Source organism: Heteronotia binoei, chromosome 14, assembly GCF_032191835.1.
Source record: "Heteronotia binoei isolate CCM8104 ecotype False Entrance Well chromosome 14, APGP_CSIRO_Hbin_v1, whole genome shotgun sequence".
Taxonomy (NCBI): Eukaryota; Metazoa; Chordata; class Lepidosauria; order Squamata; family Gekkonidae; genus Heteronotia; species Heteronotia binoei.
Genome location: NC_083236.1, coordinates 35,878,451 through 35,902,467, shown reverse-complemented (window position 1 = coordinate 35,902,467; position 24,017 = coordinate 35,878,451). Strand labels below are relative to the sequence as shown.

General features: G+C 44.2%; 1 protein-coding gene across 1 annotated transcript in view; it reads left to right on the top strand.

Annotated features, from left to right (window-relative positions):
* CDYL2 (chromodomain Y like 2) overlaps nt 1–23,006 on the top strand; it is a 119,242-nt gene extending 96,236 nt beyond the window's left edge. Inside the window, exons 4-7 of the mRNA XM_060253667.1 lie at nt 5,109–5,281; nt 9,878–10,088; nt 12,727–12,870; nt 21,200–23,006. Of these exons, the coding sequence (XP_060109650.1) occupies nt 5,109–5,281; nt 9,878–10,088; nt 12,727–12,870; nt 21,200–21,358 (687 nt within the window). The 3' untranslated portion in view covers nt 21,359–23,006. The remainder of the gene's footprint in view (nt 1–5,108; nt 5,282–9,877; nt 10,089–12,726; nt 12,871–21,199) is intronic.
* The last annotated feature ends 1,011 nt before the right edge of the window (nt 23,007–24,017 follow it).

Sequence of the window (24,017 nt, the reverse complement as noted above, 5' to 3'; positions counted from 1 at the left end):
GGCTTGTTTGCAGGCCAGCTTATTAGATAAAAAGAGCATCCCAGGAAGGGTCAGTCTCTGAAACCTCCTTGAATCTTCCCTGCACCTCCTTGGCAGCTCAACAATAGTCCTTTGGGCTTTGTTTTCTCCAGGCGGTGCCTCTTGCCACTTTATCCTCAATTAATTAAAGCTGCCTCCGAACGTGGTGATTGCATTACCGTTCCCTGCATGTATCAAAAGAATAGAGCCAGCATTTTCCTGCCAGAAGGCGCACACTTCAGCCACACTGTGCTAACAGGAGGGATTTTTTTGTTTTGAGGCTTTATGAACTCAGGAATTGAAGAGAAGCTGTGTGAAATATTTGGGACACAGTTTAGGAAGGTGACCTGCTCATTAAGGGGCTCCGCTTTTATTTCTTCAGAGGCCTTCTCTTTGCATCCTTTATTGCATTGAGCCAGTCTATCTAATAGACACTCAAGAATGAGTCTTATTAAGTCCGGTAGAATGTAAGGTCCCAGAAGACTTCCTTTCTGTTGGTGCTACAAGCGGCTAACATGGCACCCCCAGATGACATTTGTAACCCTGCCAGACACTCCAGCAGGCTCAACCATATCAATCAGGACAAAATCCAGGCAATTAAAACAGCAGTCAAGAGACAAAGCTCCAGGAGACTGTGGTATTAAATAAAACCAACAAAGAGGTAGCGCAAACGGGGGGAAATATGAAAGGGGCTCTGCTTTCAACAGTAGCAATGGGCAAAAGAGGTACTGAGGAGAGGCAAATGTTGCGTCTGTGTCCTATTGACCATTCCTCAGCATCTTGTTGCCACAGCTGCTCTGAGCAAATCATAGAGCTGGATCTGAGCACAAGGGAGCGCTGCTTGCCTACTGCCTCCCTTTCCTCTGATGGACTCATCAGTGGCTGCTGGAAGCAGCAGGGAGAGGGTCCTGACACTGGATCTTGGCGCACTCCTCTTTGGTCCCTAACTCTCCAGCGCAGAAGGTTTACTGAAACAAAATGCATTAGTCTATTAAGGTTGCCAGGTCCAACTCAGGAAATATCTGGGGACTTTGGGGGTGGAGCCAGGAGACTGGGAGTGGAGCCAGGAGTGAGGTTGTGACAAGCATGATTGAACTCCAAAAGGAGTTCTGGCCATCACATTTAGAAGGACTGTGTTTCTTTTAAATGCCTTCCCTTTATTGGAAATAATGGAGGATGGGGGCACCTTCTTTTGGGGCTCATAGAATTGGACCCCCTGGTCCAATCTTTTTGAAACTTGGCAGCTTTTTTCTTTTTTAGGAGAGGCGCTAGATGCTATGCTGAAAATTTGGTGCCTCTACCTCAAGAAACAACTCCCCCAGAGCCTCAGAGATCTACGGTTTGATTCTCCATTATATCCTATGGGAATAGGTCTTCATTGGGAATAATGGAGAGCCAGCAGACATTTCCCTCCCCCACCCCTGCTTTGTGATAACTCTGAAGCAGGGGAAGGGCCTCTAAACCAGGGGATCCCTTGCCCCTAACTGGGGACTGGCAATCCTAAATCCATGTGCGCATGTTGTTCATATCACTCATTTTAGCTAGCAGCTAAGACATTTTGACAGTTCATTATATAATTATGGGAACTGCTACATGCATCATTTGTACAGCTTTTGGACTTACTGAGCCATATTGTCTCCGGTTTGGAAATATAAAAGCCATACAGCAAACAGCGAGCATCTTCCATTTTAATTGGAAGGGTGAGGTACTGTTTGTATGGTTCTCCCATGTGGTGGATTGTAATGGAGACCACACAGAAGTGGAATTTGGTGGAATTGCTTCCAAAACAGGATCACTGGCTCAGTGGTGAAGGTCCTGCTTTGCATGTAGATCTCAGATTCAGTTGTGGGCATTTGCAGACATTTTAAAGCATCTCTGAAAGCAGGTGTTAGGAAAGATCTTGATTCTACCTGTGATCCTCAAGAGCCACTGCCAGGCAGAGCAGGCAAAGCAGTACTAAATAGCCCAATAAGTCTGCTTTGGTATAAGGCAACTTCATATGTTCAGACCAGACAAAAGTAACCATACTCTGAAATCAATGTTAAAAAAAGGATGGTCCAAAAATCTGGATGGTTCAAAAAAACAAAAGCGAATGGTCCATTCTAGCCCTATCTCACCAGATCTCAGAACCTAAGCAGGATCTGCCCTGGTTAGTACTTGAGAGGGAGACCACCAGGGCTTTGTAGCAGGAACTCCTTTGCATATTAGGCCACACACCCCTGATGTAGTCAATCCTCCAAGAGCTTACAGGGCTCTTAGTACAGGGCCTACTGTAAGCTCCAGGAGGATTGGCTACATCAGGGGTGTGTGGCCTAATATGCAAAGGAGTTCCTGCTACGAAAAAAGAAGCCCTGGAGACCACCAAGAAAATCCAGGGTTCTGTGTACAGGCAGGCAATGGCAAACTAGCCCTGTTTGACTCTTGCCTTGAGACCCCTATAGAGTCAGCTTGACAGCACAAAAACAGTGGCAATGAAATCCTTACCAATCATTTAATAGAACTGCTTACATGCCTAAATGCACAACCCAGTAAATAAACCAAGTTCCAAAAAGTTCAGAAGTACAATCTCCTCTCGTGAGCAAAAACGTGATTCAGAGAAAGGTTAGTATTGGGATGAATGGGCTATTATTTTTATAATATCAGTCAGGTAAGGCCTTTTAAAATATTTTACGAGTGTTTTATGAATAATTTCAAAGTTGTAGTAAATCAAGATGTAAATTATTCCATCTTCCCGGTAGCTTTTATGGCTCCCTTCTTTCTAGAATTTAAAGTGTCACCAACCACCCAGTTATACATAATAAATAAATGTGCTCTGTGTCTGGTGCACAGGAGGCGGTGAATTCCCAGCGCCCTTTGATTTTAGATCGCATTAAATGAAAGAGCAGAGAAGCTTCTTCCTTACCAGGGATTTATTGATTTCATTGACACCAGGCAGCCGTTAATCTGTTAAATCAGTTCATTCAGAGCATTGCTGATTTGTAAGCCTTTGCACAAGAAAGGATTACACCTCTTTACTAAATACATTTACTCAGGTTAGAGGCAGGGAATTGTTTTGAACGACTTGAAAGTGTCATGTTAAGGGCCTTGCGCCTTCATCTGTGGCTGTATTTCTTTTGCTGTGAATGGTCAAACAGGTTTGGGAGGGTTTTGAAACACTGCAGAAACCTGCCAAACCTGTCAGCCTGCTGGTGAAAATGCAGGGCTTTTTTTGAGCAGGAATGCACAGGAATTGTGTCAGGGGGTGTGGCCTAATATGCAAATGAGCCCTGTGCAAACAATGGTGGCATCACAGGGTGTGGCCTAACATGCAAATGAGTTCTTGCTGGGGTGTTTCTACAAAAAAAAGCCCCGTAAAAATATATACCATTGGTCTTCTGTTCCTTTGTGAGCCCCAAGTAAGCTGAGTTGTTGTGGCTCATGCTGACCATTCCACTGCTCCATTTTTCTGAGTTCAGACATGCTTTGAAAGAAAAAAGAAAGGCTGCATCCACACAGTGTTGGATATTGTGCCCTTGTTGCACTAGAGCAGTCATTTGTTTCTGCAGTTGTTGACATCCACACGATGAATGACTGTGGTAGCCTCAGCCATAGGACAATATTTGGTTCCAACTAAAGGCAGAACAAAATGTAAGTGAAAAAAATAGAAGAGAGCACTCAGCTGCAAAAAGAAACATAATTCCTGCACTGTTAATGTTAATATACCCCACCACTGGCTGCAGCCCAACATCACCCCAACTTTATGCCATTTTTCTGATGTAGAATGGCTAAGGAGGAACTAGTTGCCCCACTGGGGGAACAGCATGTACCCATGGTCATTTTAAAGAGTGAAACGCCTTGTTTTTTAACTTCTGACTAGAAGGCAGTCTAAAAATTTAGTGAAAGACAAATGCACACAATAAAAAATTAAAAACACACCTGAAGCTGCCTTATATGGAACCTGACCATCGTTGTATCAAAGTCAGTATTGTCTGCTCTGCAGGGTGGAATTCTAGCAGAAACTCCTTTGCATATTAGGCCACACACCCCTGATATAACCAGTCCTCCAAGAGCTTACAAAAAAGAGCCTTGTAAGCTCTTGGAGGATTGGCTACATCAGGGGGTGTGGCCTAATATGCAAAGGAGCTCCTGCTAGAATTCCACCCCTGACTGGCAGTGACTCTCCAGGGTCTCAACTGGAGATTTTTCACATCACCTACTGTCTAGTCCTTTTAACTGGAGATGCCAGGGATAGATCCTGGAACCTTCTACATTTGAAGCATTTAGGTAGGGTTGCCAGGTCAATAGGACCAGTCAGCAGGGGATGGAGATGAACTTATCAGGAGCAAAAGAAGCTGGAAATAAACCCAACATGCCTACATAACCCAGAAGTGACATAGACATGTCAGGGGTGACACTGGTTATGGGTGGAATAAACCAGAGCATCCCCACACACACATCACTGATGTGCCCATGTCACTTACGGAGGATGTAGGCACATCATGTTTATTTCCTACTTCTTGCCTGTTTGGGGAGGTGATTTCCCCCTGCTGGCCAGCTGACCGGTGGTGGAGAGGAGAGCCCAAAACTGGGGGAATCCCACTGGGGCTCTGGCATCCCTACTTTTAGAAGAAGTGTTGTTTTCAAAACCTTGCCTGCTCATGCTTTTCCAGTGCCCACACAGCCCCACAATGCCATCAAGTGGCCACCAAACACAAGCCATGTAAAACAAACAAACCAACCCACTAGCCATTTTTGGAGGTAAAGGAGGTAACTACTTCTAGGACAGCTGCAAGAAGCCACACTAGGCCAGATACAATCCATTTGACCGTAATTTGCCTATTTCTATGGCAACTGCTGTTGCCTTTGACATTGGGAAACATCCCATTAAATATGGCATATATTTGAAATACATAAAACGGAGGGTTGAGAAGGGTTTTTTAAAGGATGCAGAGATCCCAAGCTGATCAGCACATGTATGAAAATTACATGGGTCAAATCTACATACGACAAAAAGCAGGTGCCTCCTGTTTGGCAAGGTTTGGGGGCTGTGATCTCGCTCGATGACACAGGTCAGTCAAAACCCCATTCGACTTCTTTCTTGTTCTCCACAGATCATGAAGGAAGTTCGGCGAGCACTGTGCAACGCATCGGCGGATGACAGCAAACTCCTGCTCCTCAGTGCAGTGGGAAGCGTATTTTGCAGTGGCCTAGATTACTCCTATTTGATTGGCAGATTATCAAGTGACCGAAGAAAGGAAAGCGCCAGGATCGCAGAAGCAATAAGGTGACTTTGGTGTGCTGGAGTCACTCCTTTATGAAATGCAAAGTGTTTTTTTAGAAAACAAACAAACATATATATCAGTCTTCCTATGTTACAGCTTTAAATCAGCTAACACCAGGGCTTTTTTATAGCAGGAATTCCTTTGCATATTAGATCACATACGCCTGATGTAGCCAATCCTCCAAGAGCTTACAGGGCTCTTAGTACAGGGCCTACTGTAAGCTGCAGGAGAATTGGCTACATCGGGGGGGGGGGGGTGGTCTAATATGCAAAGGAGTTCCTGCTACCAAAAAAAGCTCTGGCTAAGACTGAGACCAATTTCATACTAGGCTTGTTCCAGGTGGAGAGCCCTTTTGTTCCCGGCCTTTCTCTCCATTTTCACATAAGCTGCCACAGAGCTGCAAGTTGGTGCACCGCTTTCTCGTGGCAAGCAAGATCCTCTTACAAGCAGTTTCTGCTTGCTGCAGGAAAGTGGCATGCCAACTTGCAGCTCCATGGCAGCTTGTGTGAAAATGGAGAGAAGCCCCAGGGAAAATGGGCTCCCCACCCGGAATAAGTCCTAGTGTGAAATTGGTCTGACACACACAAAGAGTCATCAGCATATCCACATACAATAAAATTCCAGAGCCACATAAAAGACAGATTTTAATAGTGAAGACATAATGAGGGCTTTTTGTGTAGAAAAAGCCCAGCGGGAATTCTTTTTCATATTAGGCCACACCCCCTGATACCAAGCCAACCAGAACTGTGCTCCTATGCATTCCTGCTCAAAAAAAAGCCCCGGACATAATTAATAGAGATTTAACCAGCTGCTTCCTTGTTGAACATACTGAGGCACAAAATTTGACCACCTTAAAAGTGGTTTTGTCTGAGAAGGAAAATATAAAATTCATTAGGTCTGCCTGAGAAATTCGGTAAGATTGGAGATTTGTAGAGAACGAATGTCTGTACAAAGAACAGTACACTAACTCATGGTCAGCTGTTTCAACCACATCCTATTGGCAGGGACAAACACATTGAGAGTAAGACCTACATATATATCTCTTTTCCAAAAGAGCTGATGTTAATGCATTAAAGGCAATATATGTGTGTATTCTTGGAGGACAGGATTGGGTCCAACAACAAAAAAGAGGGGACACTGCACACACATATGCAAATTTAGGTGCCACCAGCTAAAGATGAGGCTGGAGGAAACCACTAATCCTCATATGCACATGGATCTCTGAACTCATGTGCAAAACTTTCTCTAAATCAAGAAGGAGAATTCTAGCCCTTACTAGCTGGGTCCACTGGGGCCCAGCCCTGGAACAAGAAAAATGTAGTGTTTCTCCATTTTCACCATTCTCTACAACCAAAGGAGAGTTACTGAAGAGAATAGTGCATAGAGGCATAAAAACTTAACACGTATCTATGAAAAGTCAGAGCTGGCTTTCCTTTCTCCCTCTCTTCCTTGGATACCAGATATTCCTTTCAAGAATTCAGCATGTTCATAAATTCCATTCTTTACAATGAACTTTAGCATAGTGCCTATATATATGTGTGTGTGTGTGTGTGTGTGTGTGTGTGTGTATATATATATATATATATATCAGGATATGACTATATTTCAGAACCCTACTACAGAGGAGTTGAGATATTTTGTCTTAAATTACTTCATTTATATGTAAATGTACTCACAGAGTTGAAAATGTGGCCTTGCTCTAATAGAAATCCATGCAGAATTAAATGTTGTCAGCAGTGGCTCCACTATCTTGATCCCAAAAAACCAGTGCAAAATGGTGCGCAGTTGTGTTACAGTATTATTACCGGAGGTGGGGGCGGGGGGAGAAGTATTCTCTTATGAATATGGAGTCCTAAGCCCTGCTTTCTGTGAACAGCACTGTTCAAAAACCAGGCAATCTAAGAGGTTTTTTCACATCCTAAATTTCATGGAATTGAGCCTAGGATCTAAGGGAATTATGATCCAGTAGGAAGGAATGGCTGGGAGGTAGGAGTGTGAGGGGTTAGAGTGTTGATGAAGCAAAGAAGCAGAGAGGCAGAATGCACAAGCCTGTTAGCTGACAAGAGAATAAAAAGAGTCCAGCTGGATTAGACCAGTGGCCCTTCTAAGTTAGCATCCTGTCTCGCACAGTGGCCAACCAGTTACTATGGAGGACCAACATCAGGGCACAGAGGCCAAGGCCTTCTCCTGAGGTTGTCTCCTAACACTGGGATTCAGAGGTTTATTTACTGTGAATGTGGAGGTTCCACTTAGTCACCATGGCTAGTAACTGTTGCCCTCCATGCATCTATGTCTGATCACTTTTAAAACTGTCAGTGCTTGTGGCCGTCACAGCATCAATGCGCTGTCCCACCCACTCCTTGAACAACTCCACAAAATGTCAAGGGAATGCCAGGCTTAATCCTGCAGCAGATCCAGAGATCCACGCATAAAAAGTGCCTACTCTCATTAGTTCTGTTAATTTACTTGGAAAAGAAATTGCATCCTGCCCTTGCACAAAAAAAGTTCTTGGGGTGTCTTCTCTCCCATTGCAATGATATTTTAGTCCTTCCCCCAGACTAAAGGCCTGAAACTTTACATCATTCTGAGGGTGAGCTTTGGAAAAGGTAGAGGAGAAGAACAGTGCTGTGTGTTTTCCTGATGCAAATTCTTGGTGGGTAACTCATTGGTTATTAGCTGATTATGGCAGGCAAAGAGAGACAAGAAAAGATATCAGCGATTCTTGTTCATAACTTGCTCACAGTTCATTACATTGAAATATGGATAAAGGTGCTGACTCCAGGTTGGGACATGCCTAGAAGTTTGGGGGTGGAGCCTTGGGGAGGCGGGGTTTGGGGAGGGGAGGGGCCTCAGTGGAATATAATGCCTTATGATCCATCAGAGCAGCCGCTGTCTCCAGGGGAATTGATCTCTGTCATCTGGAGGCCAAGGAGCTCTCCATCCCCTACCTGAAGACTGTTCAACAAACAAGGGAGCTCAGCATGAGGAATGCAAAACAAGAAACCACCAAGCGTGAATCACAAAAACAATTAGCAAAATGCAGATCTCTAGTATTGTGAAAATACAAAGCCAATGGCTAACAGCCAAATAATAACTTAACAGAGCAAAGGCTCACAGGAGGAGGAAGGGGAAGAAGAAGAAGAAGGTGGATTTATACCCCGCCCTTCTCTCTGAGCGGCTTACAATCTCCTTTATCTTCTTCCCCCACAACAGACACCCTGTGAGGTGGGTGGAACTGAGAGAGCTCTCCCAGAAGCTGCCCTTTCAAGGACAACTCCTACGAGAGCTATGGCTGACCCAAGGCCATTCCAGCAGCTGCAAGTGGAGGAGTGGGGAATCAAACCTGGTTCTCCCAGATAAGAGTCTGCACAATTAACCACTACACCAAACTGACTCTCAAAAGTAAGCATATTAATATTAATAGAATAAGTACAACATTTCCCCAGGAAAAAAACAATTATGTCCATAAGTGGAATCCATAGACTTCCAAATCAAAGAGAACCTGTGATTCTATACGAGCACTATACTTCTGATGTTAGTAAATACTGAAATCGGGTTCCATCACAGCAGCCACATGAACTGAAGAAAAAAATATTGAAACATTCTCCAGTACCTGGAAAAGGCATCTTCAAGGGGGGTTTTTTAGAAAAAGCCCAGCAGGAACTCATTTGCATATTAGGCCACACGCCCTAACACCAAGCCAGCTAGGACTGTGTTCCTGTGTGTTCCCACTCAAAAAAAAAGCCCTGGGTATCTTCATTTGGCTGATTCCCCATTGTTTCCTTGTATGAATGATTTGGAAGTCTATGGACTGTGCACGTGGATATAATGGGGTTTTTGGGGAGGGAAATGGTATTCTATTAATATTCATGTGCTTACTTTTGGTGCCTGTGAGCCTACTTTGCTCCATTCAGTTATTATCTGACTGTTAGCCATTGACTTGGTATTTTCACGATATTAAAGTTTTGCATTTTATTCATTGTCGTAATTCATGCTTGGCGGTTTCTTCTTTTGCCCACCTGAAGACTGACAGCCCTAAATATGGATAAAAGACTGACAATGTGGAAATTAAAGCTTGCTTAACATTGAATAAAAGACAGGTCAAAGTATAACTCTTAGATCTAGGTAGAGCAAAGTGATCCGGTAGCAAGGAACGGAATGACAATTCACAATTGGAAACAGCTGGAAGAAACTGAATCCCCTTGGAAAAGATTCCATCAATGGCTATTAGCCAGGATAACTAAATGGATCCTCCATGTTCAGAGACAATAATTTTCTGAATACCAGTGCTGGGGGACAGCAACAGCTGCAGGGAGTCTGATCCTGCTTGGTTCTCTTATATTCTTCACTCAGATCACTGGTCTTTACAACTCAAGATTATCTGATTTGAATGCGTTCCAGACTAGATGGACCTTTGGTCTGTTCCAGCAAGGCAGGCCTTACACTCTCCATTAAAGTTTCTACATCTGAAATCAGATGACAGTTCTCCGAGTCAGAGGGCCAGGAAAATTTAAAATGCTGTCTTTGTTTTCCAGTAGAAGGAGTGAAATTTTAGAGCGCTATTGATAACCGTCTTCCTCTTTTATTCTCTGTTTTAGGGATTTTGTCAAAGCTTTTATTCAGTTTAAGAAGCCGATTGTGGTTGCGATCAATGGCCCCGCTCTTGGCTTGGGGGCTTCGATACTACCGCTGTGCGATATTGTCTGGGCAAGTGAAAAGGCCTGGTTCCAGACACCATATGCTACAATTCGCCTCACTCCAGCTGGCTGTTCGTCTTACACATTTCCTCAGATCCTAGGTGTAGCTCTGGTAAGGCTGCTTCCTGTACAGTTTTTTTTTTCTGGCCCAGATGTAGCCCAGTGCAACAACACAAGAACAACCAGAGCTGGTAATCTGGAGGTACACATTCCAGTTTGTGTCACATGGCAAATGGACAGGTGTGTCTTCATCCATGCCCTGCCATGCAGCTGCCCTTGGTATCTCCCATCCTAATGCACATACATGCATCTTCAGGGGACTCTGCTCTCAGTTCCCCATCTTCCTGAAGTTAGCAGGGTCATCATGAGGAACAGGACAAGATCTTTTCCATAGTGCTGCTACCCGCTCTAGGGAGATCAATTTGGCTTATTCAGTTCGTCCTAGTTTGAGAAGAGAAATTTAAGACTTTCACTGCTGGTTATTTTGAGACATGTGCTACATGAATTTTCATTCTCAGTACTGCCTGTTAAGTTTTGAGATATGTTGTGATGGCTTTACAATAGCTTCCGAGTTAAGCTGTATTTTAGATGGTAATTTTTAATAGGTGGGGCTTTTATGGGTGAGAGATATCTTGAGGGTCCCATCAGGACTGTATAACACAACATAAATTTAAAAACTAACCCATTTCTAGTCCTTAATTTAAGTCCCTGATGAACATCTCAAAGTGCTTTATTCTGATGCAGGCAGGGCCTTTTTTGTAGCAGGAACTTCTTTGCATATTAGGCCACACACCCCTGATGTAGCCAATCCTCCAGGAGCTTACAGGGCTACATCAGGGTGGCTACATCAGGGTGTGTGGCCTAATATGCAAAGGAGTTCCTGCAAAAAAAAAAAAGCCCTGGAATCAGGTCGACTTGGGATGATAGGACTCAGTGTTGTCCACTTTGGCAGCGGTTCTCTTGACGTCCTGTCTCTAGACTGGAAATGCAAGCAATTTAACCTGGAAACATGATGCATGCAAAGCACGTGCTCAGCCCTTGCAATAATGGATGGAACATGGAGATCCATCTACAGAAACTGCTTTCCTGCGTGACTTTTCCTTGACTGGATGAGGTCATTGGGTTGCCCTCTTGGAAAAGTAGTGCACATTGCAAGTCCCAAGCACAAAGTCACTGGTCTCCTGCAGTTTTGTACCCACAAAATTTTAGCCCTATCCATCCGTTCCAGTGTACTTAAGGAGCATCAGTGTACTCAAGAGATGCACATGTGATGAACTATTTCTTTCCAACCCCAAATGTTTTAGTTAGTGATATCTTGCACAAGACCAGGGGTGGAAATCTAGGAGGAGCTCCTTTGCATATTAGGCCACACATGCCTGATGTAGCCAATTCTCCAAGAGCTTACAAAAAAGAGCCTTGTAAGCTCTTGGAGGATTGGCTACATCAGGGGTGTATGGCCTAATATGCAAAGGAGCTCCTGCTAGAATTCCATCCCTGCACAAGACCACTACTACCCCTCACTCTAGACTACTACAAATTTAAACCTGGATGCATCCGAGAACCAGCCTTCTAAACTTTGGTATGGATTTTGCTCCTGTGATAGCCAGGTGCTTTCTCATCTCCCCACCCTCCCTTTCACACCTTCTAGTAGCAGTAACCAAATTGATTTTAGTTAAGGCATGGGTTGCGAGAGTGCTGGATTATGTGCTGCTATTACAAAGGAAGACTGGGGAGGGCAGTCTGAGGTAATTTCTACTCTTCTCCTTCCCCCAGAGTGATTCACACCGATCCCACTGTCCCACAATGAAAATAATAAGTTTTTTGTCTCTTCCTGAGAAGGGCTCATGCTGAGTGTGTTAGTGGCAGGTAACAAGTTATCAGTTATTTACAGTAAAGGACAGCAGAACTCTGCTTTCGAACAGTCAAAATGTCAGACACCCACAGCTTTACTGAACTGATAGACTTTGCCTCAAAAGTCCCTAACCTATTATTTCCTTAAAATGGATACCTGCTCTATTCCTGTCTCTCCATTGGCCCCTGGCCCCTATGCATGGCTTTTCTTATAGCAGGAACTCCTTTGCATATTAGACCATGCCCCCCTGACATAGCCAATCCTCCTGGAGCTTACAGCAGGCCCTGCACTAAGAGCCCTGTAAACTCCAGGAGAATTGGCTACATCAGGATGTGTGGCCTAATATGCAAAGAAGTTCCTGCTACAAAAAAAACCCTGCCCCTATGTTCTTTTCTTCACTGGGTGAAGCTTTACTGCCTAATTAACCTGCTAGTAGTTTTACTCTGTTCTTTTACTGCTTCCCCAGACCCTAACTGAGGCAATGGCAGACTCCCCCCACCCCCCGCACGACTTGATTCTCCCCACCCCCACCAAGATTCCACAACCTCTCATTGATTGCTGCCTACTCCCGTTGTAGGGAGAGATTTCCTGGAGGGCAGAACTAGGAGCTATCCATCACAGCTCCTTCCCCAACATCTCATGAATTGAACCCAAAACATTGCTGTTGTCTGAGCTGATGCTGTCACAGGTGTTCAGGCTGTCAAAAATCCATGCACTTCTGAGCCACACCAACAAGGGCTAGAAGAAAGCAGCTCCATCTAATTTTCCTCCACAGTAGAATTCGTACACTGGGTGATCCCAGATGATGCTGGAGTCGGGAGCCCAAGTACGTACTGTCAACTTAAGCATCCTGTCCTTCTTCCCAGTATCTTGATAGAGGGTGTTTTGGTCTTTGCAGGCTAATGAAATGCTGTTTTGTGGGAGAAAACTCACAGCACAAGAAGCCTGCAGCCGAGGACTCGTCTCCCAAGTCTTTTGGCCCACGACATTCAGCCAAGAAGTGATGCTGAGGGTGAAAGAAATGGCATCTTGCAGTGCAGTGGTAAGAAAACACATGGGTGTCTAAATCAGGAAGTCCCAGGGTTGATGCTTACTTGGTGACTTTCGGCCAACCTCTCTTTCAGCCTTAGTCTCTTATCTTCAAACTGCTGATAGTACCAATCACTATTACAGGGTAGTTATACTGATTACAGTAAAATGATGCGTGAGAGATACTGTGGATGCTGTAAAAGAGTTGGCATAATGGCTGGACTGAGGCTGACAGTACCCAGGTTCGTATCCCTGATTGCCATAAGTGCTGGTGTGGTGTTGCGGTTATAGCGTCAGACTAGGGCCTGGGACTGCTGGGTTCGAATCTTCTGCTCAGCCATGGAATCCCACCAGGTGACCTTGGGACCCTCACAGTCTCTCAGCCTAACCTACTTTCACAGCATTGTTGTTGTGAGAATTAAGAGGAGGGAGGGAACAATGTGAAAACCGATCTGAATTCCTCATTAGGGAGAAAAGAGGGATATAATTTTTTTTAAAATAAGTTAATAAAGAGCGTTTTCGCACTCACCTTCAGCCAGCGCGACGCCCCTCTTCACCGTGCAGGATCTGCGCGGATTTCGCACTAAACGCCGCGGAGCAGCCGGAAGAGCCGGAAAGTCCCGGCGCTTTTGCGGCGCAAACGGAAACCGCCAAAAAGCAGTTTCCAAAAAGGCGTTTAGTGCGAAATCCGCGGAGATCCTGCGCGGTGAAGCGGGGGGTCGCGCCGGCTGAAGGTGAGTGCGAAAACACCCATAGTAAAGAAACTGGATGACTTTGGACCAATCCCTCTCTCTCTCTCAGCCTACCATTGCTCACAGGGTAGTCATGAGGATAAAATACAGGAGGGGAACGCCATGTACAGTGCCCTGATGTCTCTGGAGGGAGGGAGGGCAGGATGAAAATGCTGTAACACAGTATTTATGTACCGTAGTATTTTAGTTTACTTTTCCATCAGTAAGAATCCTCCAAGCAGCAAATGGCTGTAAGCATATTTGAAATAGACATCAAATCATAAAATAGACCTATCTAAAACCATCCCACAAGAAGAAAATAACATTGGGACACAGAAAAGACATAAAAATAAAACTGACACAAGACACGCTGCTGAGGTCCAACTGCCTGTTGATTTTCCCTTCCCAGAATGGTCTTCCATAGTAGACGTTAGCTTTGGTCATTACAGAAGTATTTGATAAATTTCTTAAGAGTTAATATTTGCTATCCTATTTTTTTCCTGTCCCCTTTTCTTTGGTGTCATATGTATTTTATTCTGAGCAGTCGTTTGCTATATAAGTATTACCACACAAATAAATAGTGTGCATAAGCTGGCCATAGGAGAACACATAAACAGAAACCAGTGACAAATGAAACCCATTTAAAAGCCTTCCCAAAGAGTCTTCACTGGCTTCCAAAAGATACTACAAAATAAGCTCTGTAGAGAAGGGGTTTCCTTAAGAAGGGGCAACCACCAAGAAAGCCCTGCTTATGTATAATCTTATGCCTAGCCAAACAGGCATAGCAGGTAAAAGGCATTGTGGCTAGGGTAGCCAACTTCCTGCTGGTAGCAAGAATCCTCTTTCCTTCTGCTCTTGTTGTTCACCACCACTCAGCTGGGTGACAGAAGAAAATTCCCAGACAAAATTGAAGGAGCGGGATGATTGGTGTCCCTTGCATGAAGATGCCACTTCCAGCACAACTCAGAAAATACATCATCTAAACCATAGAGTTTTAGAGGAATGCTAGAGAGGTGCACCCACACTCCAGCAAAACAATGTCAATTCCAGGTCACACTGGAAGTGACATCATTGGCACTGAGAACACTAATTGCCAACCAGACTGTAAGTCCCTGCCTTCCACCACTTCCACCTACTTCAGGCCATTCCTGGCAACCCTACTTGCAACCCCTTTGGGGTCATCTAAACTATAATAACTAAATATATGGCAGATTTCTGATAATTAAATCGAAAAATGTCAATCTCCTTTTACAACCAGCCCTAGAAGCTTACTAGGAAGGAAAAGGGGGATGGTAAGGAAAAGATCAATTTCAGGCCTGGTGCATCTGAGTAGGCCAGGTAGGTGGCTGCCTAGGGGCACCACCTGGCCTACAGGGGTGCCAGGCGCCCCCTCCTGCCTGCACCTTCTCCCTGCAGGCGGCCCAAGCAGCCAGTGAGGGAGGCCAAGCTGCCAGCAAATAAAAGCAGCTGGCAGTAAAGCAAGAGGTGACGAGGCAGGAAGGAAGCTCTTGACTCCTCCCTGCCACCTCGCCGCCTCTTTCCTTCTTTTCCTGGCCTCCAGGCTCAAGCTTCACCTTCTGCTGTCATGGAGGCCCAGGCTAGCCCCTTCCTTTGCTTCCCTTCCTCCCTGGCCTGACAAATGGTGAGGACACCAGGCAGCTGGTAGCAGAGGCATCGCAGAGGCAGGTGCAGCACATCAACTGAGGCCTGCTGCCTCCACACTCAGGGGGGAAGGGCACACAGTGGGCAGGAAGTCAAGGGGGGGGGGCAGCTTGCCTGGGGTGGCAGCCTAGTACTGATTCCATTTAAATTATTCAATGGGGCTTAATGTCCCCGCTGCATGCATGGCTTCCATTCCTGGGACTAATAATGCCATCACATCTGAATGATGAAAATATGTAAGCCAGTGCAATGTAGTGATCAGAGCAATGGACTTAGGGATGCCAGTATCCAGGTGATAGTGGGGGTTCCCCAGCTGGCCAGTGGGGGGAAGTACAACCCCCAACAGTTGTCTGAGGCTCCACCTGAAAAGAGTGCCGCCAGCTCTTGTCTTGCAAGAGGTGATTTTTACCTCTTGCAGGATGGGAGCATGTGGCACCCGTTCTTTCCAGGGGGGAGGGGGGGAGCTGCCTGCTCCCACCTTGCAAGAGGTGACTTAGCCGGCAACCCACTTCCCCCCCACCAGCCATTTAAAGGGGAGTTCCCCTTTAAATGGTTGAGTGCAAGTTGTGTTGGGACATGACGGCATCACTCTGTGTGACATCATCACATCGGGGTGACCACGGCCCCTCCTGGAATGCCCCCCAAATCTCCCCACCGGGGAGAAGATTGAACCCGGCAACCCCGTTGGACTAGGATCTGAAAGACCTAGGTTCAAATCCCCACTCTGACACAGAATTTTTCTGGTTGATCTTGGGCCAAATCATTCCTTCTCAGCATAATCTACCTCACACATCATTGTTGTAAAGATAAAACAGAGGAGAACAGCATAAACTGTAGAGATGAAAAGTCATCTTCTGGACTCAAAAATACTCCCTAAAATCATCTGTCATCAGCTCAGCACTTTAAACAAGCTCTATCAGTGCTAAGTGTGAGTAGTTGTTGCTTCTAGGGATTTATGGCAAGTATATGAACACTGAAGCTACCTTATGCTGAGTTATGCTGAGTCAGGTTATTGGCCCTTCTCACTCCAGACTATCTACTCCAACTGGTAGTGAATCTATAGGATCTCAGGCAGGGATCCTTTTCAGACATGCTGCCTGAGATCAGAGAAACATACAAAGCATGTCCTCTTCTACTGAACAGCAAGTTATTTGGAGGGAACCCTATTTATAAAAATTCCTTAATTATGTTAGTTTATGTCTGTCTCTCTGTCAGCTGTCAGTTTTGTCTCCCTCCCCCACATCAGGGTGTCCCCAAGCTTTTCCAGCCTATGGGCATATTTGGAATTCTGATACAGTGTGGTAAATGCTGCCACAAAATGGCTGCCACAGTAGGTAGAGCAAGCTGTACAATGACTGTACAGCTTACTCTCAGTCATTCAGTGAAGATCCTTGTGCTGTGGTGGCAGTTGCGGCCAAAGGAAATTTTTTTAAAAATCTGCACAACCTGATTTCTAGTGGCCAATCAGAAGCCTTGTTGAGCAAACACCCAACCTATCCCTGCCCACTTTCTAAAAACACTTGGCAGGCACCAGGAAAGGTGTTGATGGGTGCCATGGCACCCACTGACACCACATTGCAGACCCCTGCCCTACATGTTTCAGGCTGGCTTGCCAGCCTCTCCCCCCTTTTTAAGCATCTTCAGTTACACGTTCTTTCATTGTTCATTATTTGCTCGGTTCTTAACATTTCTCTTCCATATTTTTAGAGTTGTAAAACTGCTAGAGGAATGAGCAATGAGTATGTGTAATACACGGGCAGAAGCTAGCAGTGCTGTGCAAACTCACAAAACCAGCTTTTCCCTGAGCTCAGCCTCATGTCAAAAATATAGCTTGGATCTAAGACAGCTGACAGCCATCTTCCTACATTTCTCTCATTTGCAGGAGAAACCTCTGGCCATACTAGTGCTGCCAGGGCCCCTTAACAATTCAGCAGGGGGATTTGGGGGGCATTCTGGGGATGGGTTAGGGTCATGTTACAAAATTGCTTCACAAGTAACTGTATGCCTCAAATGCTCTTTTGTTTCCCAGAAGCCCCTCTCTCCCAAAAAAACCTGAAGTTTTGTTTTCACCTTCTATATTAAAGATAGTAACTTGGGCACCGAAGTAACAGCTCCCAATTTCATTTAAAATTGCAGAGACTGTGAGGCACACAAAAAATTTAATTAAGTGAACTGTAGATTACATCTCTTTGGAGACACCTGGAACAAGACACACAAAAGAAACGCACACTGAAAAGGCATTGTGTAACCTTCTAGGATCGTGCAACTATTCACCACATTGATCTGACAACACTCCAGGTCTGATCCTGCACTCTTCTTTGCCTTTCATTATCTCCCAAGACCTCGTTTTATCTTCTCCATTTGTAAGATACTGTTGTGTGTCTATGGATCTGAAAACAAGGAAACTTGCAGCTTAGGAGGCATTGAGAAGTGATACTAAAATTTTTATTTTTATTTTTTTTGTTTCTAGGCCCTTTTGAAAAATAAAATAGACGTGTGCATACAGTTAACACAACATATAATGTATACCAAGTCTCTTTATCATTATTTGAAAGACAATCCCTAGAAATGAGGCTATTTGAGTTGAGCGCCTGCAAGGAATTGCGGTGGTGGGGGAATACATTATAAAGAAACATCCCTGCCCAGGCAAGCCTCAGATGCTAAGCAGGGCTGACTCTGGCAAGTACTTGAGAGCCAGTTTGGTGTAGTGGTTAAGTGTGCGGACTCTTATCTGGGAGAACCGAGTTTGATTCCCCACTCCTCCAATTGCACCTGCTAGCATGGCCTTGGGTCAGCCATAGCTCTGACAGAGGTTGTCCTTGAAAGGGCAGCTGCTGTGAGAGTCCTCTCAGCCCCACCCACCTCACAGGATGTCTGTTGTGGGGGAGAGAGATAAAGGAGATTGTGAGCCGCTCTGAGACTCTGAATGAAGGGCGGAATATAAATCCAATGTCGTCTTCTTCTTCTTACTTGGATGGGAGACCTCCCTGGAATACCAGCAGTCAGTGGGCAACCACCTCTCTGAATATCCCCCAGACCCTCAGTAGGGGACAGTTACCAGAGGAGGAGGAGAAGACTGGATTTATACCCTGCCCTTCACTACCTGAAAAAGTCTCAGTGGTTTTCCTTCCCCTCCTCACAACAAACATCCTGTGAGGTAGGTGGAGCTGAGAGAACTCTGACAGAAACTGCTTTTGAGAGGAGGAGCTCTGCAAGAACTCTTGACTGACTCAAGGTTGCATCAGCAAGTGCATGTGGAGAAGAGGGGAATCAAACCTGATCCTCCCAGGTAAGAGTCTGTGCACTTAACCACTACACCAAACTGGCTCTATGGAGGTTACCATGACTTCCAGGTGCACACACATGAACATAACATAAAAATATTTTTTAAATACAAAAAAAAGAGTGAAAGAAACACGCCCCCCCCCAATACTGAAAAAAAAATATGCCACTGCTAGCTTCCGGGGCTAGCTGAGTCTCTGCTCTCTCAGGGAAGCTTGCTGGGTGACCCAGGGCCAGGAACAATCTCAGCCTAACCTACCTCAGAAGGTTGTAGTGGGGTTACAGCGAAGGAGGGGAAAACAATAACAAAAGCCACTTTGGGTCCCAATCAGGGAGAAAAGAGAGATATAAATTTTAAAAATTCCGAACCAAAATAAAACAAACATAATAAATATCCTTCCTCCTGTGTGGTACCACTCAGATTAGAACATAAGAACATAAGAGAAGCCATGTTAGATCAGGCCAATGGCCCATCCAGTCCAACACTCTGTGTCACACAGTGGCCAAAATTTATATATATATATATATACACACACACACACACACACACTGTGGCTAATAGCCACTGATGGACCTCTGCTCCATATTTTTATCTAAACCCCTCTTGAAGGTGGCTATGCTTGTGGCCGCCAGCACCTCCTGTGGCAATGAATTCCACATGTTAACCACCCTTTGGGTGAAGAAGTACTTCCTTTTATCTGTTTTAACCTGTCTGCTCAGCAATTTCATCGAATGCCCACGAGTTCTTGTATTGTGAGAAAGGGAGAAAAGTACTTCTTTCTCTACTTTCTCCATCCCATGCATTATCTTGTAAACCTCTATCATGTCACCCCGCAGTCGACGTTTCTCCAAGCTAAAGAGTCCCAAGCGTTTCAACCTTTCTTCATAGGGAAAGTGTTCCAGTCCTTTAATCATTCTAGTTGCCCTTTTCTGGATTTTCTCCAATGCTATAATATCCTTTTTGAGGTGCGGCGACCAGAACTGCACACAGTACTCCAAATGAGACCGCACCATCGATTTATACAGGAGCTTATGATACTGGCTGATTTGTTTTCAGTTCCCTTCCTAATAATTCCCAGCATGGCGTTGGCCTTTTTTATTGCAAACGCACACTGTCTTGACATTTTCAGTGAGTTATCTACCACGACCCCAAGATTTCTCTCTTGGTCAGTCTCTGTCAGTTCACACCCCATCAACTTGTATTTGTAGCTGGGATTCTTGGCCCCAATGTGCATTACTTTGCACTTGGCCACATTGAACCACATCTGCCATGTTGACGCCCACTCACCCAGCCTCAACAGATCCCTTCGGAGTTCCTCACAATCCTCTCTGATTCTCACCACCCTGAACAATTTAGTGTCATCCGCAAACTTGGCCACTTCACTGCTCACTCCCAACTCTAAATCATTTATGAACAAGTTAAAGAGCATGGGACCCAGTACCGAGCCCTGCAGCACCCCACTGCTTACTGTCCTCCACTGCGAAGACTGCCCGTTTATATTCACTCTCTGCTTCCTATTACTCAGCCAGTTTTTGATCCACAAGAGGACCTGTCCTTTTACCAAGGCTCGGTAAGCAGTCTTCTGCTCACTTAGATTCAGACCTGGGTCTCCCAAATCCTAGTCTGTCCCTCTAAACACCACTCCAGACTGACTCACAGATTTAAATTGTTCAGATGTGATGGGGCAGGGACTTTAAATCATGGAAGGAAAGAGCAAAACATCGCCTGAGAGAGGTTTAAAAATTATATAGGGGGTACAAAAAATGGATCAAGAGTGCATTTTCTTCCATAACACTAGGTCAGGGCACACAGTGAAATTTATGGGTAATAGATTCAGGACAGGCAAAACTAGAATCCTAGTATAAAATGCTGGACTATGAATGAAAATACTCCTTTCCTCTCAATGGGTTATTAAATTGTAGGATTCACTGCCAGCAGACATAGTGATGGCCACAAGCATGAATGGCTTTAAAAAGATATTAGACAGATTCATGGAGGAAGGTCCACTAATGGCTATGGGCCATGCCAACTGAAGGGACTCTCCATGTTCAGAGACAGTAAACTTCCAGATGCAGCTCAGGGGCTGCTTATTTCTCCTCCCCCCCCCTTAAAAATGTGAGAAATCCTAATCTCAGAGATTCCACTGTATGTTTAGTTTGAGTCTTTGCCAATGTGATATATCTCAAAAGCTTAAATCACGACTCAAAATCGGGTGTTCTGCCAAAACGGTAACACATTCCTCCTGTGTGGTACCACTCAGATTAGGGCTCGGTAAGCAGTCTTCCGCTCACTTAGAGCAGGATTTGCAAAAGAGATGAGCAAGGCTAGTCCAGTTCAACCATCCTTTGCTTCAGTGAATTAATCTGCTCTTTCTTGGAATAGTTTGCTTCCCACAGTAATTATACCTTGCCCTGACCTGGATGTCTCAGGCTAGCCCAATCTTGTTAGATCTTGTAAATTTAGCAGGGTCAGCCCTGGTTAGTACTTGGATGGGAAACCACCAAGGGAGTCCAAGGCAATGGCAAACCACCTTTGTTCATCTCTTGCCTTGAAAATCCTAGAAGGTTGCCGTAAATCAGATACAACATGAATGCACTTTCCAATAGTATCTTGATAGCTTTAATATATTCTAACTATGAAATTGGGGATTATAATTCCTTTCACAGGTATTAGAAGAATCTAAATGCCTGGTTCGGAGCTTCCTGAAATCCGGACTTGAAGATGTCAATGAGAAAGAGTGCCAGATGTTAAAACAGCTCTGGAGTTCTTCCAAAGGACTGGATTCATTATTCAGTTATTTGCAAGACAAAATTTATGAAGTCTGAACGTCCCGTCATGCACCTCAAAAGATAAAGGGTTCCAAGAGAAGAGGGATTTCAAGTGTCACTAGGTTTGGAAATCGAAATCAAACATCAGGTCCAAATCCAGTAAATCCTTCCAAGGAATTTGTGTGATAATGTATCTAACATACCTTTGGCTGTGTCAGTTTCCGTGTGAGTTATATAGAGAAGTTTCAGCGGCTGTTCCTAGCAGGTTCGATTCTCGTTTGACAAAGGGAAAGAGGACCGGGTTTTCTGCGCACACACTTGACAGAGGACTTGAATTGTATGCATGCGCAGATAGAGGGAACCATACATTCCGCCAGCTGAAAAGCACTAGTGTCACCATTCAAGTGACACCACAAGTTGTTTGTTTTATTTTTAACTTATTCTTTGTAAACAATGTGATCCAAGAGGCTTAGTTTAGAATTTGGGTCAAAGTTACACTTTTTTGAGCCTGCTTTAGAACTATATTAATACTTTTATTTTATTTTTGGTCAGTTTTCAAAATGTTAACAATGGGGTCAGGGGTTTTTTTCCTATAATTTATATGTTATGATGTATAAAGAGATTAATTTTGCAAAAAGAAACAGAAAAAAAAATCCCCAAACAACTTCCTTGGGATTCTTGTCCTCTGGGTGAATTTATTTAATTAACTTATTTGTACCTCTGCATCTATGTATAGTTGACTGCGTCATCTGTTGTTGTTGTTATTTTCATACTTCCATAGACTGGATAAATGTTTTGTACAAAAGTGCAAACTCTTCAGTTTACCTTAACAGAGCAAATTGGGCAGACAAGAAACAATGAGGGTGGAGCAGGGAACATACATAACATTGTGGGGCATTAAGTGCAACAGCCATGTCTGTCTTTTAGTAGGTGGCACAAAAGGCACCAAAAGGTCCAGAACAGGACTATCATTTTGTGGATTCCTTAAGGGAAACCCATGGAAAAAAGGTGAAGTTGTGAGTGTTACACAAGACCCTCTTTATTCTTGACATAATACACAGTGTAGGGATTTTTTTTTTTTGTAATTTTTTTCAAAGACTAATATGTTTACTCTTTTTCTTATTAGCTGGACATTAATAACAAGGTGTACAGTGCCCAAACCGTGGGACTGACAAAAAGGCTAAAGCATCTTTTTGTGCTGTGAAACCTAGAACACCCTCATGGGCCTCTGGTCAGTTCTGTTTTTCAAATGTGGGACAAATAGTGTTCAGAAAGTTTTGAAAGAGACCAGCACAAAAAGCCTAAGTTATTGATTAGATCAGGAAAGAGTTTCATTCCGCATCCTCCATCCATTGTTCTGTGTCTGGCCTTACCACTCAGACATACTTTCCCACCAGAACAAAGTACAATCATTGGTTCTTAGAATAGTATCATAAGAACATAAGAGAAGCCATGTTGGATCAGGCCAATGGCTCATCCAATCCAACACTCTGTGTCACACAGTGGCCAAAATACACACACACACACTGTGACTAATAGCCACTGATGAACCTCTGCTCCATATTTCTATCCAATCCCCTCTTGAAGCTGGCTGTGCTTGTAGCCGCCACCACCTCCTGTAGCAGTGAATTCCACATGTTAATCACCCTTTGGGTGAAGAAGTACTTCCTTTTATCCGTTTTAACCTGACTGCTCAGCAATTTCATCAAATGCCCATGAGTTCTTGTATTGTGAGAAAGGGAGAAAAGTACTTCTTTCTCTACTTTCTGCATCCCATGCATAATCTTGTAAACCTCTATCATGTCACCCTGCAGTCGACGTTTCTCCAAGCTAAAGAGCCCCAAGCGTTTTAACCTTTCTTTAATCATTCTAGTTGCCCTTTTCTGAACTTTTTCCAATGCTATAATATCCTTTTTGAGGTGCGGTGACCAGAATTGCACACAGTACTCCAAATGAGACCGCACCATCGATTTATACAGGGGCATTATGATACTGGCTGATTTGTTTTCAATTCCCTTCCTAATAATTCCAGGGTATCCTGGTACCCTGGTAAGATTTTCCTCACTCATTGGTCTGACACCTTACTGGGTGGAATTAAAGAATGGAGGTGGCATTGAAGCAGAAGATTTGCACATCTAGTTATTCCAGTGGTTTGTGTATTGGCTGGCTGTCTCCCCACTTCTACAATAAGCTCTTAGTTCTTTTCAAAATGCAAAGCAGAATGCTCCTTGCAAAAGAATACTAGAAAGGGTGAGTCAACAGTTCATAAATGTCATGGAGAATATGAATAGTTCCCATAATTTTTAAAAGCCTTTTTTGTTGTGCTTTTTGTTATTCATTCATTTCTAAAGGGAAAATGCTTTTCAATTATGTTCAGTTTCTGTTTTGCATTTCTGAGCTTCCAGATAAGGCTGTTTAAGCTTCATGTTTGTATTTGACAGAACTCCACCACCTAATTAGAATACTTCTCTGGAGAAAATCATCTTGAAAATCCATGGCAAATCAGGGCTTAAAGTTTACCTGAATGTTATTGAATGCAATATTAAAGATAGTTTGTGAAATTATCTTACCATATATGCCTAGAGCAACCTATTCAGTCAAGAGGAATTACCTAATGCTTTTCTTACTGGGTTGGAACCTACCAGCTTTTCCATGGGCGAAAAGAGAAAAGAGGGGCCACTTTTGATCGCAACAAAGGCTCACATTATGTGAGTCA